General features: G+C 46.3%; 1 protein-coding gene across 2 annotated transcripts; it reads left to right on the plus strand.

The window, feature by feature from the left end:
- The first annotated feature begins 18 nt into the window (after positions 1-18).
- On the plus strand, positions 19-8,085 carry leo1 (LEO1 homolog, Paf1/RNA polymerase II complex component). 2 transcript variants are annotated; one of them, XM_078084913.1, is made up of 16 exons: positions 19-115; positions 325-422; positions 1,099-1,186; positions 1,932-2,080; positions 3,168-3,457; positions 3,621-3,829; positions 4,015-4,119; positions 4,241-4,335; positions 4,537-4,685; positions 4,900-4,984; positions 5,107-5,201; positions 5,289-5,423; positions 6,397-6,532; positions 7,066-7,258; positions 7,357-7,454; positions 7,711-8,085. In XM_078084913.1, the coding sequence occupies exons 3-16, from the start codon at positions 1,129-1,131 to the stop codon at positions 7,903-7,905; spliced, it is 1,992 nt and encodes a 663-aa protein (XP_077941039.1). In that variant the 5' UTR covers positions 19-115; positions 325-422; positions 1,099-1,128; the 3' UTR covers positions 7,906-8,085. The 2 variants fall into 2 exon arrangements, with proteins under 2 accessions (XP_077941039.1, XP_040055982.1); XM_040200048.2 differs by lacking the exons at positions 19-115; positions 325-422 and having other exon boundaries at positions 1,080-1,186.
- The last annotated feature ends 5,954 nt before the right edge of the window (positions 8,086-14,039 follow it).

Consider the following 14,039-nt stretch of genomic DNA (forward strand, 5'->3'; position numbering starts at 1 on the left):
CTGCTGGTCAGGAGGGTGGATTAGGTGAGGCCCGGGCAGTGATGCTGACGAGGATTAAACTTCACTGGACTGACTCCCACTCCAGAGGCGACTTGCAGACGCTGTACAAATCCAGGTATGAATCTGGATTTGTCTTTGTCCCATAAGGGTTTGCACTCACACATTAGAGGCTACGAGGGAACGGGACGGCCCCTCGCATTGTGTGGGAGTCAAGGTGAGAGTCAATAGCTTTAACCGCTGCACCACTGGAGATACGTTTATTTTGAACGGGAAGCAAACTGGACTCATTTTAGAGAAAATACTCCATCTGCGATCTGATTTCAGTCCCTCGAGGTGACAGCTGACCTGACCCGCTGTGTGATGAGGTGGTGGTGACGGTGTCCTCATACACAACGCAGTTACTGAAAAAACCTGGAGAAGAAGTAAGCAACATCTGTGAGCGTGTGTTTGATCCAATTCTTCTAATCCTGAACATTTGCAGCTGTTTGGCCAAATGAGTCTAATTATTAGGGAAAGCAGACATGTCTCTGAATAAAAGGTGACGGTGAATTTGAAGGTGTACACTGAGCCAAGCATTGCAGACAAACTAAAGTTCCAAAATTAGATATCCTTCCTTTTGTGTTAAAAATAGGTTTAGTTATCTCAGCCCCTTAGCATCAACGCATTCTGCGTGAAACTTCAGGTGCAATCACTTTGTAGAGTGGCAAACTAATCAAGAGTTGATTACAATAAAAAACAAATGAGCAATACAATTAATCTGGGCACAATGCAACATTTTGAGATGCACTTCATTATGTACTTTTAAATACAGATTGATAATAAATTAATTCATACTCAATCAACACAATACAACACAAACATGTTTATATTAGTATTTTCTTGCGTGCTTTTTTTTTTACAATGCATACAAGATATATATTTAAATTCTAAAAGAGTATAAAAAAGTATTTTATGCATTGTTATTTTTTTAAACGGCTGACATTGATAATTAACTCGGGTCTCTACTGCCGCCTTGTGGCCGCGGACGATCACTACACCGGAACCGCCGTCCGTCTGAACCCGGAAGCACAACCTGAGTCCGGTGATCATTTCCTGCAGGTCACATTTCCACTACACAGTTCGGAAGAAATGGCGGACATGGACGAGTTGTTCGGGAGTGATGGGGACAGCGACAATGAGCAGCGAGGTAAAGACGTCGCTCGACCGTGGAAATTAGTTGTAGATGAAGTTACAGCAGTTCTCAAGTGTTTCTCCAGTTGCTAAAGCAGAAACTAACGTTAGCTCTGATGCACAAATCATTGAAAGAAGTGTAACCTGAACGCCACACCGATATTTATCATTAACGTTACCACCCAATATAAGAAAACGGCTTTGTTATAAACAGGTGCACGAGTATCCATTCAACGATAGGTCGACCTTTGTGTTTCCCAACTAGCGTTAACTAACGTGTGCTAACTAGTGTTAAATAGCTAACGTTAACTAACGTAGCGTTACATGGCTAGCTATCTGTTAGTGGAGCTAGAAGTCGCTTCACTTAACGACGAGTGTAATATCAGGGACGTTAAGATGTTCTCATTTCCCAGATTATACATTTTAATAATGTAACCTTTTAACTTAACTTTTACGTTTGAATTGACTTAAATTTCGTGTTTCCGGTTAAGCTTGTGCTTTGAAGTGATGTTGTCAATATAACGCAGTCCAGGTCAACAAATAAAATCAGAACCAACAACATCTTCCTACCCATTAAAATCCTGCTTCATGTATGAATTAAATGACCCATCCATTTACAATATGTCATGCAGAACACAGACATAATGTAGAACTACACACGTCTGAAATGCTCTGAACTGCGTCACAGAGCAATCCGGCCCTCTGCAAGACGATGAACTGTGTTTCTCGCTGGATGAAACCGTGTGCTTTTCTTTGTTTAGAGTCCGGTTCTGGCTCCGGCTCAGACTCTGAGCAGGAGAGACCCCGATCTGCCAGCAACGCCTCGGGGAGCGGCAGCGACAGCGAGCGGGAACAGAATGATGAGGAAGAAGAGGAAGGCCAGGAGGAAGGAAAACCCAGCATCAATAAGGTGTGTTTGACTGAACTTCCCCCAAGAAGAAAAAGCATCATTCTGAGCTTAGATTTCACTCTGTACAGTGTGTACGTGAGGAACTATTAGTTTATACATCTTTTTACATGTTGCAATATATTGCAAAACCATTAGGGAAATCTAGGAAAAACTGGAAAAGGTTTTAACAGCAGACAAACAGAGATTTTATCTGATTCTGATCCGATTGGATATGCGCGAATCCACAAATACAATTTATAATCTTTGTCTTATTTTTTTCTTTCTTTAAAAGAAATCAAAGTTTGGTATGTCCCTTCCATTTGAACTTAACTTTCTCGTACGTCTTTTGTACGATGGGTTCCAACAAGTGTGTCACGTCTCATTCAGGAAACGCTTCCAACTCCAGGTGAATGTCAACCAACATAAACGTGATGAATGTTACTTGTGCCTCAACGAGCGTGTGTTCATGGTTACTATGAATACGCCACCGTATTTTCATTTACGGCTACGTGTCCTCCTACATGTGACCTATACCGAAGTCCTGCATTTGGAGATCGATAACTGTCACCAGCCCAAAGAATGCATGGAATGGGGAAAGACTTAAGGAGTGTGGTTAATGCCGCGTCGTACCGTCCCGGGAATAAAGAAGAAAAGGTTCCATTTGAAAAACGTTCTGCTGTAGCAGAGTGATCTTTGACCACAACAAGAAAGGACCAAATAATTGATCATTTTGCCATTTGAGTTGTTATTTATGATTCAACTGTTTATAATAGCATCTATAGTAAATCTAAAGGATTGGTGATGTTGTTAGACTGTATGAAAAAGCTATCGTTAAAATCACATTCAAGATAATGTCCACATTACTAAAATTGAAAGTTTTTTTTAAACTCGATTGCTTAAAAGTAAAGCGATATAAATAATGAAGGCATGGATAACAGCACCAGCCTCCTGAGACGAGTCTGGGCCGCCCCTAAATAGTTTTAAGAGAAAATTCAAATGACATGAAACTAGTAAATTTTGCCATGTTCTCCTAAATCCCCAAAACGCGGCCCATGGGTCACGCCCCACTCCCCTCCCACACTTACTCCCCTTTCCTCCCACCCAACAGGAGCTGTTTGGAGACGACAGTGAGGACGAGCAACACAGTCAACACAGTGGCAGCGACAACCAGTCGGAAAGGTCGGCGAACCAGTCTGAGGCCAGCATGCACTCGGAGCCGGCGGACCGCGACCACTCCGACGGCGAGCAGCACAGCGGCTCGGAGCGCGGCCGCCGGGACGAAGACGAGGATGAAGAGGACGAGGCGCGCCGGTCGGGTGCAGGAAGCCCGGCCGGCAGCGGGATGTCGGCAGAGGGGAGCCCTCACTCCGAGATGGGCAGCGCGCGTTCGGAAAGAAGGTACGCCGGCATTGTTAAACCGAACAACAGAAAGACGATGCGCTTCAGTCGTTACTTTGACATGAGACAGATGTTGTAACTTGTAATATCACAATGGGGCACTTACCTTTTATTGACCAGATTTCTATTCTTTGTTTCCTTGGATGCGTTTGTTTGAATCCAGCGTGCACAGTGAGCCCGGGACGCCGCAGTCGGGGGCCGCCACCCCTCTGTCCGACGGAGAGGCCTCCGGCAGGGAGAACCAGTCTGATGATGAGAAGTGGGAAGGAGGGGCCAAGAGCGACCAGTCGGAGGATGAGGAGGAGAAACGCCGTTACTCCGACGAAGAAAGAGAGAACTCTGACGACGAGGGGCCGAGGAACAGGAAGTCAGGTACTACTGTGGTTTCTGTGTAAACGGTGGAGGGATCGGCCTCAAACCGGATCATCAATGAAAATCCTCAGACGTTGGATTTTGTGGAAGAAGTGCGCATGTGTCCTCTGCCTTGTTTTAGTTTGTAGCATTTGGCCGTGTAAAAATTGCACTGCTTCATCGACTGTTGTGATTTCTCATTTCAGAATCGGCAAAGGGCAGCGATAGTGAAGATGATTTCTTAAGACAGAAAACTAAAACGAAAGCCGCATACGATTCAGATTCAGACAGCGATGTCGGGTCAAAGAAAGGTAAGAAACGGTTTGGATTTTTCTTTTTTACGGCCAACCTGAACGTTTTGGTTCTCTGGTCTGCAATTTAAATCTGCTGTTTTACTGCCCGTGTTCTTTCAAGCAGTCCTTCTGTTCACAGTAAAGAAGACGGCGGCAGACGACCTGTTTGGAGAGGCCGACGACATCTCCTCAGACAGCGACGCGGAGAAGCCTCCCACCCCGGGACAGCCCCTGGTACTGTCCGTCCCCCTGTACTGATCATCAAGCCTCTTTAATTGTGCCCAATCCTTTTTTAAAACCTTTTCATTATTATATCATACGAGTTCCCAAATCTCTTTTTCCTCAGAGCCTCTTGCTAAGCCTCTCTGAGCTGATCCCCACGATCCCGGGTTATTGAATATCACAATGTTCTCTCTGTCGTGCGTCTGTGTCCAGGATGCAGAGGATGGGATGGAGGGCGATCATGCAGAAGAGGAGCACGCCCCTGAAACCCGAATCGAAGTCGAGATCCCGAAAGTCAGCACGGACTTGGGATCTGACCTTTATTTTGTCAAGCTGCCAAACTTCTTGTCTGTGGAGCCCAGGTCAGAACTGGGGCCTGTTCAACAAATGCAATACAAGCACATAGAAAGAAAGAACGAAGGGATGCAGATCGGCACGTTTTGGCTGCCAATCTTTATACTTAGTAGTTTAAAATAAAATAGTTTATTTTGAAGTAGGCCGTTAAGTCCTAAATGAGCGTTAAATCCCACGTGTAACTCATTTATACTCATTTAGATGTTCTTCACCCTTTTACAGGCCCTTTGATCCTCAGTACTATGAGGACGAATTTGAGGATGAAGAGATGCTGGACGAAGAGGGACGGACCAGGCTCAAGCTGAAGGTGTGTAGTCTGCTTTGTGTGTGTGTGTGTGTGTGTGTGTGTACACACAGGTTTGTTGTCGTATCTATGGATCGATGCTGTGATCAAGAGAGGGACCAGTGTGTCCTCTATGTCCCTCACAGGTCGAGAATACTATTCGTTGGCGAGCCAAGAGAGACGAGGAGGGAAACGAATCACGGGAAAGCAATGCACGCATCGTCAAATGGTCCGACGGCAGGTGTGTATTCATGTTGATGTGTGTGTAGGGGGGGTGCTCTGGTTACACAATCGGTGGTTTTAATTGTTTGTTTTTTTCGCCCCACAGCATGTCCCTCCACCTAGGGAATGAGGTGTTTGATGTTTACAAAGCTCCTCTCCAGGGAGACCACAACCACCTGTTCATCCGACAGGGCACCGGACTGCAGGGACAGGCTGTGTTCAAAACCAAGCTCACCTTCAGGTAACGCAGTGACGAGCCCTTGTTGTTGTCGGTGACAGCCGCTACTAGGACACGCGCGTTATCACTCGAGGCAAACGCTGGTTGCTCGGGACTCTCCTCGGCCTGGATCCCTGGCATGCGCCAAACGGGCCCCATGATTGCAAACAACAACAACAATAGCAGAGTTGTTTCATTCAGTCATGCACTTCATGCTGTAAGTCCCGGGTCACCTCGCGCAGGCTGCCCAGGTTTCTCCCAATAAGAAGTGTGTAAGCCTCTTAGTGGCCCCCAGGTCCACCTGGACGTTCTGTCTCCTCAGACCACATGGGACAAATAGGACACAGGCCAAAGCTGCTTTCATTCACAACAAGCCTCCACGCTGCCAGACAGGATATTAACATTTGTTCTGCTTGTGTAATATCATCGGAGCTTTGATTTTGAATAGAGCCAAAGCTGCTTGTGGTACCAATTGTTTTATTTTAGCAGGATTGATGCAGTGTGGGTTGATATTTTATTTTACAGCTAGTTAACTAATGAGCTTGATGTGCCAAAGATGGACCTGTGGATCTTGAAGCAAAAAATATCGCCAATTAACAGACTTTATCTCTCTAATGTGACATAAGAGCTGAACATTTAGGTTTTGGGTTCTTTCTTCTTGGGTGCAATTGAGCCTGACGTGTACGATGTGAAGAGGTGCTGGAACAGTTTGGGTTTCATTTCAGTATTTCCCAGCACAATGTTTTATCATTCCGCGAAGAAATGTGCTGAAAGTTCTTACTAATGAACCTACATTGGTCACATCCATGTTTACTTGCTAGCACTCTTCTTATTTGTCACCTTTTCCTGCTCGTAGAAGTTGGCGCATTAACTGCCATCCACTGTTTAAAAATGAGTGCAGTTTCACCAATTTCTTTAATGCTATTTTGGAATTTCTTTTAAGACACCGGGAAATATACACCTGAGATGTGACATTATGTTTCCTCTGTATTTCTAGGCCGCACTCCACAGACAGCGCCACCCACAGGAAGATGACCCTATCTCTGGCCGACCGCTGCTCCAAGACACAGAAGATCCGAATCCTTCCCATGGCGGGACGAGACCCGGAGTCGCATCGCAATGAAATGATCAAGGTAGCGAGCGCAGTGCATCCGCAATCCTTCATTACTCGCACAGTGGGGGAAATTTCAAGGTGAAGAAGACATAATGTGATGTGCTTCCATAATGGGGTTACTCTGTGGTCCCTGAAATAGAAAGTGTCAGTGAATCAGGGGGGCGGCTGGTTATGTATTTACTGTCAGGTAGCAGTATGGTTTTAACTTTAAAAACACAACTACGACACAAAGTGTTCTCTTCTCGTGCATTTTGCTGAGATATTTGTGTTGTATTTTCAGAGCAGGTTGCACAGTTTCAGTGTAGCAGCACCGTTAATTGTAACCCCCCCCCCATACGTTTTCCTTCCTTGTAAGATACATGGGTACTCATGGAGGTACATTTAAAATATATTCTGGATGTACAATGATGCTGCAGAGTATGTAGCTAACATAGGTTCATAATTAAGTGAAAAATACCTGAAACTGATATTTCAACTGTGGCTGAAAACCTCCTCACATTAACATCATATAACCATTAACACATAAACCCTGTCGGGTGTCTATGCTGGCAGAAAGAGGAGGAGCGGCTGCGAGCTTCCATCCGCAGAGAGTCCCAGCAGAGGAGGATGAGGGAGAAGCAGCACCAGAGAGGCCTGAGCAGCGGTTACCTGGAGCCCGACCGCTACGATGACGAGGAGGATGGCGAGGAAGCAGTCAGCCTGGCGGCCATCAAGAGCAAATACAAGGGGGGAGGAGGCCTGAGAGGTGAGGAGGAATGGATGCTCACATTCTCTCTTATCTTATTTCTCCCGAGGGTTTTTGTGAAGTCAATGATCTCTAATGAGCATCCCCCCCTCACACAGAGGAGCGAGCAAGGATCTACTCGTCCGACAGTGATGAAGGCTCCGATGATGACAAGGCCCAGAGGCTGATGAAGGCCAAGAAGCTAGACAGCGATGAGGTGGGTGCAGTAAGCTGTTGACCACACAGGGGGCAGTGTGACGCAGTTCATCGAGGAGCTGAAATACTAGATATGTAACCTTGTTCGTGTGAACAGGACAAGAATTACTAGTACTTTTTAATGAGCATGCACTTAATCCTGCCCTGGCAGAAAACACAATGTATCCGTAACTCTAGATGAAAGGAACGTAGTGAAAAGCTGTACAGAACGTCTGCAACTGAGCGCCGTCTGTTGTGTTCTGTTCTGTTCTGTGCAGGAGGGCGAAGGATCAAGCAAGAGAAAGGCAGAGGATGACGACGACGAGGAGGAGCAGGAAGTAGCCACCAAGAAGGCCAAGAAATATGTCATCAGTGACGAAGAAGAGGAGGAGGAAGAGGTGGAGGAGGAGGAGGGCGGAAAGGAGGAAGGGGAAGGGGAGGAGGTGGAAGATGATGATGATGATGATGAATAATAAACTTTTTGTTACCTTTTCATTCAACTTTATTATCAGTGCTCAGCCCACATGGCATATAAACAAGCCATATTTAGTTTTGTATATTTTCTTAAGACCCGGGTGAGTGTGATCGTGTATTTGCTTGTTTATGTTGTGTACAGAAAAGGTGAGAAATAAAAAATCGATTGTCTTATGTAATGAAAGTTTCCTGCGGCGCCTTTTGTTAATATGTTTGCCAGCAGCGTGATTCATGTGCATGACTCACGCTGCTGTCCATGAACTATACTGCTTAGTCCAATTTACACACAAAACGGAGGTTAATAGAATAAGTGCAGAGTTGTTCCTGAAAACAAATTGGGACCAAATGTCAACCAATTGTTTACTTGCATAACAAAACCCTTAACTGGCATTTGACCCTTTGCCAGTTCTGCAGTTGATGGGGATGAGAATTGGAAACCAATGCAGAGTGGAACCAAATCTCCTCCGTTAAGCTAAACTGACTCGACGGGAGAAGCGGAGATCTGAGGCAGTAATGCTGAGAGGCGACCGTCCTCCAGGCCAGGCAGGGCACAGAAGGAGAGGCCGAGCAAGGCGTTATGGGTATTATAAATACAACTTGGCGTTGGTGTCCGCGCCATTCTTTAACTCCTCTCCGAACTCATCACCCTGTCTCTACAAATAGCCTCAACTAGAAGACATAGCTGATATTACTGGTCAGTTGTCACAAAGATCCTTTATTTGATGGCTTTCCAACAGCCGCAATTCAAAATAACTAGAAATATTTTAGGACATTTTTACATTCTGCATCGTCAATTCCTGTAGAATTGACGCAGCACTGATTGCGTGTTCGTGACATTAAGTCTGTACGTGAAATGCAAAAGGAACTGAAACAAAATCCCCGCAGAGGATCTTTACAGGCCCTGTGGTGCTGATGTTAGCACGCTGACGTTGTTGAGGTTAAGCAGGTATAATGTTCACTATGTTCACTTTCTTGGTTCAGCTATTGAGCTCATCAGCACTTTGTGGTTGTTTGGGGACCAGAAGTATCAGTGTGGACGGTTGTGTCATCACTCCGATGATGTAGAGTTTGCAGGTGTTTAGCTAAGAGCGAATAGGACCGGTAGTCCAGAAAGGGTGTTCATTTTGGTTTGGGTAAGATTGTACACACATAACTGATGCATCGTTTTTGACTTTGAATGAAGTGGGTTCTGCAAAGCTTTATATCTCATTGGTGTTTATGCGGGTGCGTAGCTTATTCTGGGTTGTGTCCATTCAACACACAATACAACAGTAGCTCTACTGAGTGACGTGCACTTTTTCTACTTTATTAATTATTTACAAAAATCATATTTAAGAAATAAATGCTGCCATTGTGGCCGTTTTGCCTTTCAGCCTAAACTTGCTTCTAAAAAAAAAAGAATGTAATAATGTAAAACATCATGTGTGATTTGAAGTATGTGAAAGTTGGAGAAATGTCTAGGTGTGTCGGTGTTCCAGTCTAGCGAGGTCAGGTGAGGTATTGAGACTTGATCCCGTTTCAGTCACACAGTGAAAGGGGAATGTGGAGAACAACAGGTTACTGATTCACGTTCATCAACCAGAATGACGCACACAATGTCTCTCACCCACACACGCACAGAAACACACACACACACACACAGCGGATCACTTTAACAACCCTAGTGCCCGACCTTTCTCTCTCTCTCTCTCAGCCCCGTGCAGACTGAGCTAGCTGTAGCTGCCCAGGACATAAAACACTGAGTTAGTGATTAAGAGTTATAAAGCACATCAATTCTCTCTCTTGACAAAGACCGCTGTGAGTACAGTGGAGAAAATGGAGGCCTCCCTCGATACTGTGGGACGCAGTAGATGCTGCTTATGAAGCAGCTTCTGTTAGGGCAGCGCAGTGAGAGAAAAGTCATGATGAAGCTGCTTGTCCCGGAGGAGGCCGCTGTGCGACCTGAGCTCAGGACGGGCGTTGCACCGATGTCCCCGGGACAGGTGTGTGCGTGCACATGCTCGTACATGCATGCATGCATGCATGCAGCCGTGAGAGGAGCCCAGCGCACTGTAAACTACATGAAGCGCATACTGTAAACCTTAATGCAAGTGTTGCCGTGTCTCTGCTGCCTGGGAGAGGAGACGGGTGTGCTGCAGTGGGTTATGTAAACCCAACCCCACGCAGCAAGGAGAGGGGGAGGGAGGCGCCGCTACACACCGTCAGCACTGACTGACTGGGGAGGGCTGCAGTATTTCACCCCCTTTTTCTTTTTGCTTTCTCCTGCCCCTTCATGGAGGCTTTCTCACTTTTTTTCTCTCCCGACAGTCCAGCGGCATCACGTTTTCTGCGAAGGAAGCAAAGCAGAGCTCTTACGTTTTCTATTCCTAGAACCACGCGGCCCGAGACGCAGCTGAGGCCCTTGGATGGACTCTGGTGTTGTTCGCTCGGCCACAGTGTTCTGCCAATTATGCCCGGGGGGAGACGAGCTGGCTCGTCTTCAGGCCGGGTGCTTGACAAAGTGAAGGGTCTCAGTGTCCCTTTCTGTTTGCATGCACTGTTACACTCACACACCACACGTGTAAATACCTGCTGGGATTAGATCCTCAGGGAACGATATCCTCCATCTGGGGATTTATCAGCTGTTAAACGTTGCTTTTTTAGTCAAAAGGTGAGGAAGATTCGTGGAATCTTTCTTTCTAGTTTGTCCAGTCTCAAATGCATGTTAGATACTTTGTTTTCAAATTGCATATTCTTTCACTACAATTCCAGATATATATATATTTCTTCTTCAGGTGCATATGTGTGGTTCCATTTTTATTCACAGATTTTTTCTCTCTGTTAAATCTCTTTTGTTCCCTTAACTTACCGGTCCAGCCCCGTGCACTCTTACCGTATTTCATCGCTCGGCGCCCTTTACCCTGTCTCAGTGGGTCCCTCCCCCCCCGCTGCTGCTTATATAAAAGTCTAATAAATAAAATAGAAACACAATACTTTACTCTCTCCGCAGGCTCTTCCAACACGCACACATGACTGCAGCGAGGGCCTCAGCAGGAGCCTTTCCCCTCACACACAAGCAGGTGTGCATTATTCACACGCACATCCACATAAACATGAATGCGACAATTCAGTATGATGTGTTTTTTTTCTTCCCCTGACCTTAACAATTTGGGTCAGCTTGTTCTTCCGTAGGAACGGGCTTAATCTGTAAACAACGGGTTACCTTCAGCCGTGAGCTGCGCTGCACACAGATTACACTCAAGCTTTGTTCAATATAGACACAAAAAAACAAAAAAACAAGGAAGGTGACCCTCTGTGGTACAGCTTGTCCACCTCAATAATCACACGAGAAGTAATTTGTTCCTCAAATGCATCATTAATAACTGCATCATTATTGGCTGCATTTATTTATCTACCCATCTGATATCCTTCTATTGCAAAGGATGGTAAAGGATGCTGATTACAGGTTTGGTTTCCTTTTAAAAGGTTTGGCCTTTGTTCAACGGATCCAGTTCCAGTTCACCCACGCACACGACATGGAAAGCCAATTTAATTTAAACTAACACAGATCACTTTGTAAACACTTTGTCAAAGATTAAACTCCAAAGCGTTTTGGTGTTACTCCTTTACCTCAGAAGTTCCATCTCGAGATAAACCTCATAAGGGCCAAGAAACTTAAATGAGCCCAACCATAACTATTGAATAAAGTCAGTCCGTTATAACAATATAATAATTTGATTTACAATGACAGAACCAGCTCTGAGTACGTCCACAGAGGGTTCACCCGGGCCGTGTGAGTTCCCACAGACATGGAGGCCCGGGGCTGCGCCCGCTTCTTGTGTCAACAGCTTGACATGGAGGACATCTCGGGCCCCACGTGGGACAGTCGTGTTGACAGCATTTCCCCCGAGTGTAGGTCAGAAAGTTCCTCATTAGCGCTGCTCTGTTCCATGAAGTGGGAATATTATAGGTGTCTCGTACGTGCATAAGTTGAATCTGTTGAAGTCTCTCTACCACGGTAAAGCGAGAAAGGGGAGAAGTAATCGGGTTATGAAATGCAAAGAGAAGAGCGCTGTGGTGGGAAATGGAGGATGGGGTGGAGGCGCTGAGGGTAGGTGTGGGCCGAGAGCCTCGGCCAGCCTCCTCGTGCATGTGATATTTCAGAGCCCGGTGCGACTCGCAGTACATTACACCCTCCTGACCTTCAGTTATCTAACCGGCCTGCCAGCACCAAAACCAATCCTTTCTCTCTCTCTTACATCTTAATTCTCTGACATCTACAACCTGGTCCCCCCCCCCTCCCCTCCCCCCCACGCACTCAGATGAGGATAACAGACGATGCACGTCAGGCAGGCAAACGGAAGGTTTGATTAATCTGACCTGGTGTCCCACTACAACTCATAACTGATGTCACAGAAAGACTCACACAAATTGGAAGACCTATCAAAGAGTCACTCTGTTACACACACAAGGCAAGACGTTGGTTGCATTTCATGTGACAGCGTGGATTCGATGCAGCGTTTGACGCCACGCTGGCCCAATGTCGCCCTGAACAAAATCTGCAACACCGGAGCAGCATAGCAAACAATGACGTCTGATTTTTATTCCCCGTCTCTGGTCACGCGGCAGCACTGAGGTAACATGCTAATCCCTTTTGGCGCTCTTTCATCTAGATGGCGGCTTTGATGGGTTGATGATTGCTGGGGTGTCTGTTGTCTCTGGTTATGAAATCACCCTGCAGCGGAGAGCGCTGCTGCTGCAGAGAGCCCGGGGGGCTAGTTCCTGCTGAAGCTAACGCCTTTCTAGTTTTAAAGTGTGTCTGCATGTGTCCCCCACCTCTGCTGATTGCTTTCTGTGCTCTCCAGCAGCTGCTTTCAGTTCATTTTTTCATTTCCCCCCCGTCACCACCTCTCCCTCCCGCCCTCACTTTCAGAAGTCCCCGTGTGTCTGCTGCCGCAGTGCACATCCATCAGACCAGTGCAGACCCTTTCTATACGTTACACCCCCTCGCCTGTGTGTCTATCGTGAGCAGGTACTGTTTTCTTCACGGTTAATGAGTCATAAACAGCCTGGTTGCTGCAGCTGTCAGCTGGGTGTGTAACGGCCTGTCCGACAGGAAGCAGCAGCATTAGTCACGTTGGGGGACGTGCAACATCTCTCAGTGCAAATATGAATTGCCCCTCGGCCCTCGTTAGAGCTCTGTGTCGGCCCCTTCCCCGCGCCTCTCGCTTCCTTCAGTCCTTCCTTCGTTTTCTGTGTTTTTTCACCCATGCTTCCCCTCTGGCCCTTGTCACTGTTTAACCCACCCCCACAGCCCGACTCCTGTTTGAATAGGTAAACAAACCCATGTGTGCCAAAAAGACGCATGCACTCGTCCATCCGCCTCTTTCCCATGACTGCAAATCATTATCACCATGGATACTTCCACAAATAGAGCATCTTGTGAACGAGGACAGCCAGCCATTAGGGAGAGGCCCAAAGCACACACAGACAAACACTTCATACCTGGAGTGAGGGGACACCGTTCCAGCTTTCTGGTGAGCCTCTTTTCTGAGGAGAGCATTTGGATGAATAAGGCGTCCAAATTCGTCCAAGACTTAAGTACAATTTGTGGGAAACGATACAAGAATCAGTTTTATTTGTGATGTGCTCAAACCAATCTACTGTTCGGATGGAGCTTAATGTGTTAAGGGTTAAGGGTTATGTTTGCTAGCATTGACATGCTATTGATAGCATCAGGCGAAACGGCCCTAATCAGGGTTGAACCCCAGCTTGTTCCATAACGACAGGCAGCTGACCTGTGAGGGCAGCTCTGGTAAGACTAAAGCTCAGCTAAGAGGATTGATCTGTGAGGTTACATACCTTAGTGCAGGGATTTTCTCTTTCAACATCATATTAGCAAGCGCAGCTCAGTGCGCACGCACACACACACACACACACACACACACACACACACACACACACACACACACACACACACACACACACACACACACACACAGGCTAAAGTGCAGACATTCCACTGGGAAGAAATATATATGTGGCACATAAGAAAGGAGAAATCCCCTTCTAGATATTAAGTTAGCACCAACCGCACTAAGTCAAATTCCTTGTATGTTTGACATATTTTGGTAATAAATGTTCCTGATTCCCG

Source organism: Gasterosteus aculeatus, chromosome 12, assembly GCF_964276395.1.
Source record: "Gasterosteus aculeatus chromosome 12, fGasAcu3.hap1.1, whole genome shotgun sequence".
Taxonomy (NCBI): Eukaryota; Metazoa; Chordata; class Actinopteri; order Perciformes; family Gasterosteidae; genus Gasterosteus; species Gasterosteus aculeatus.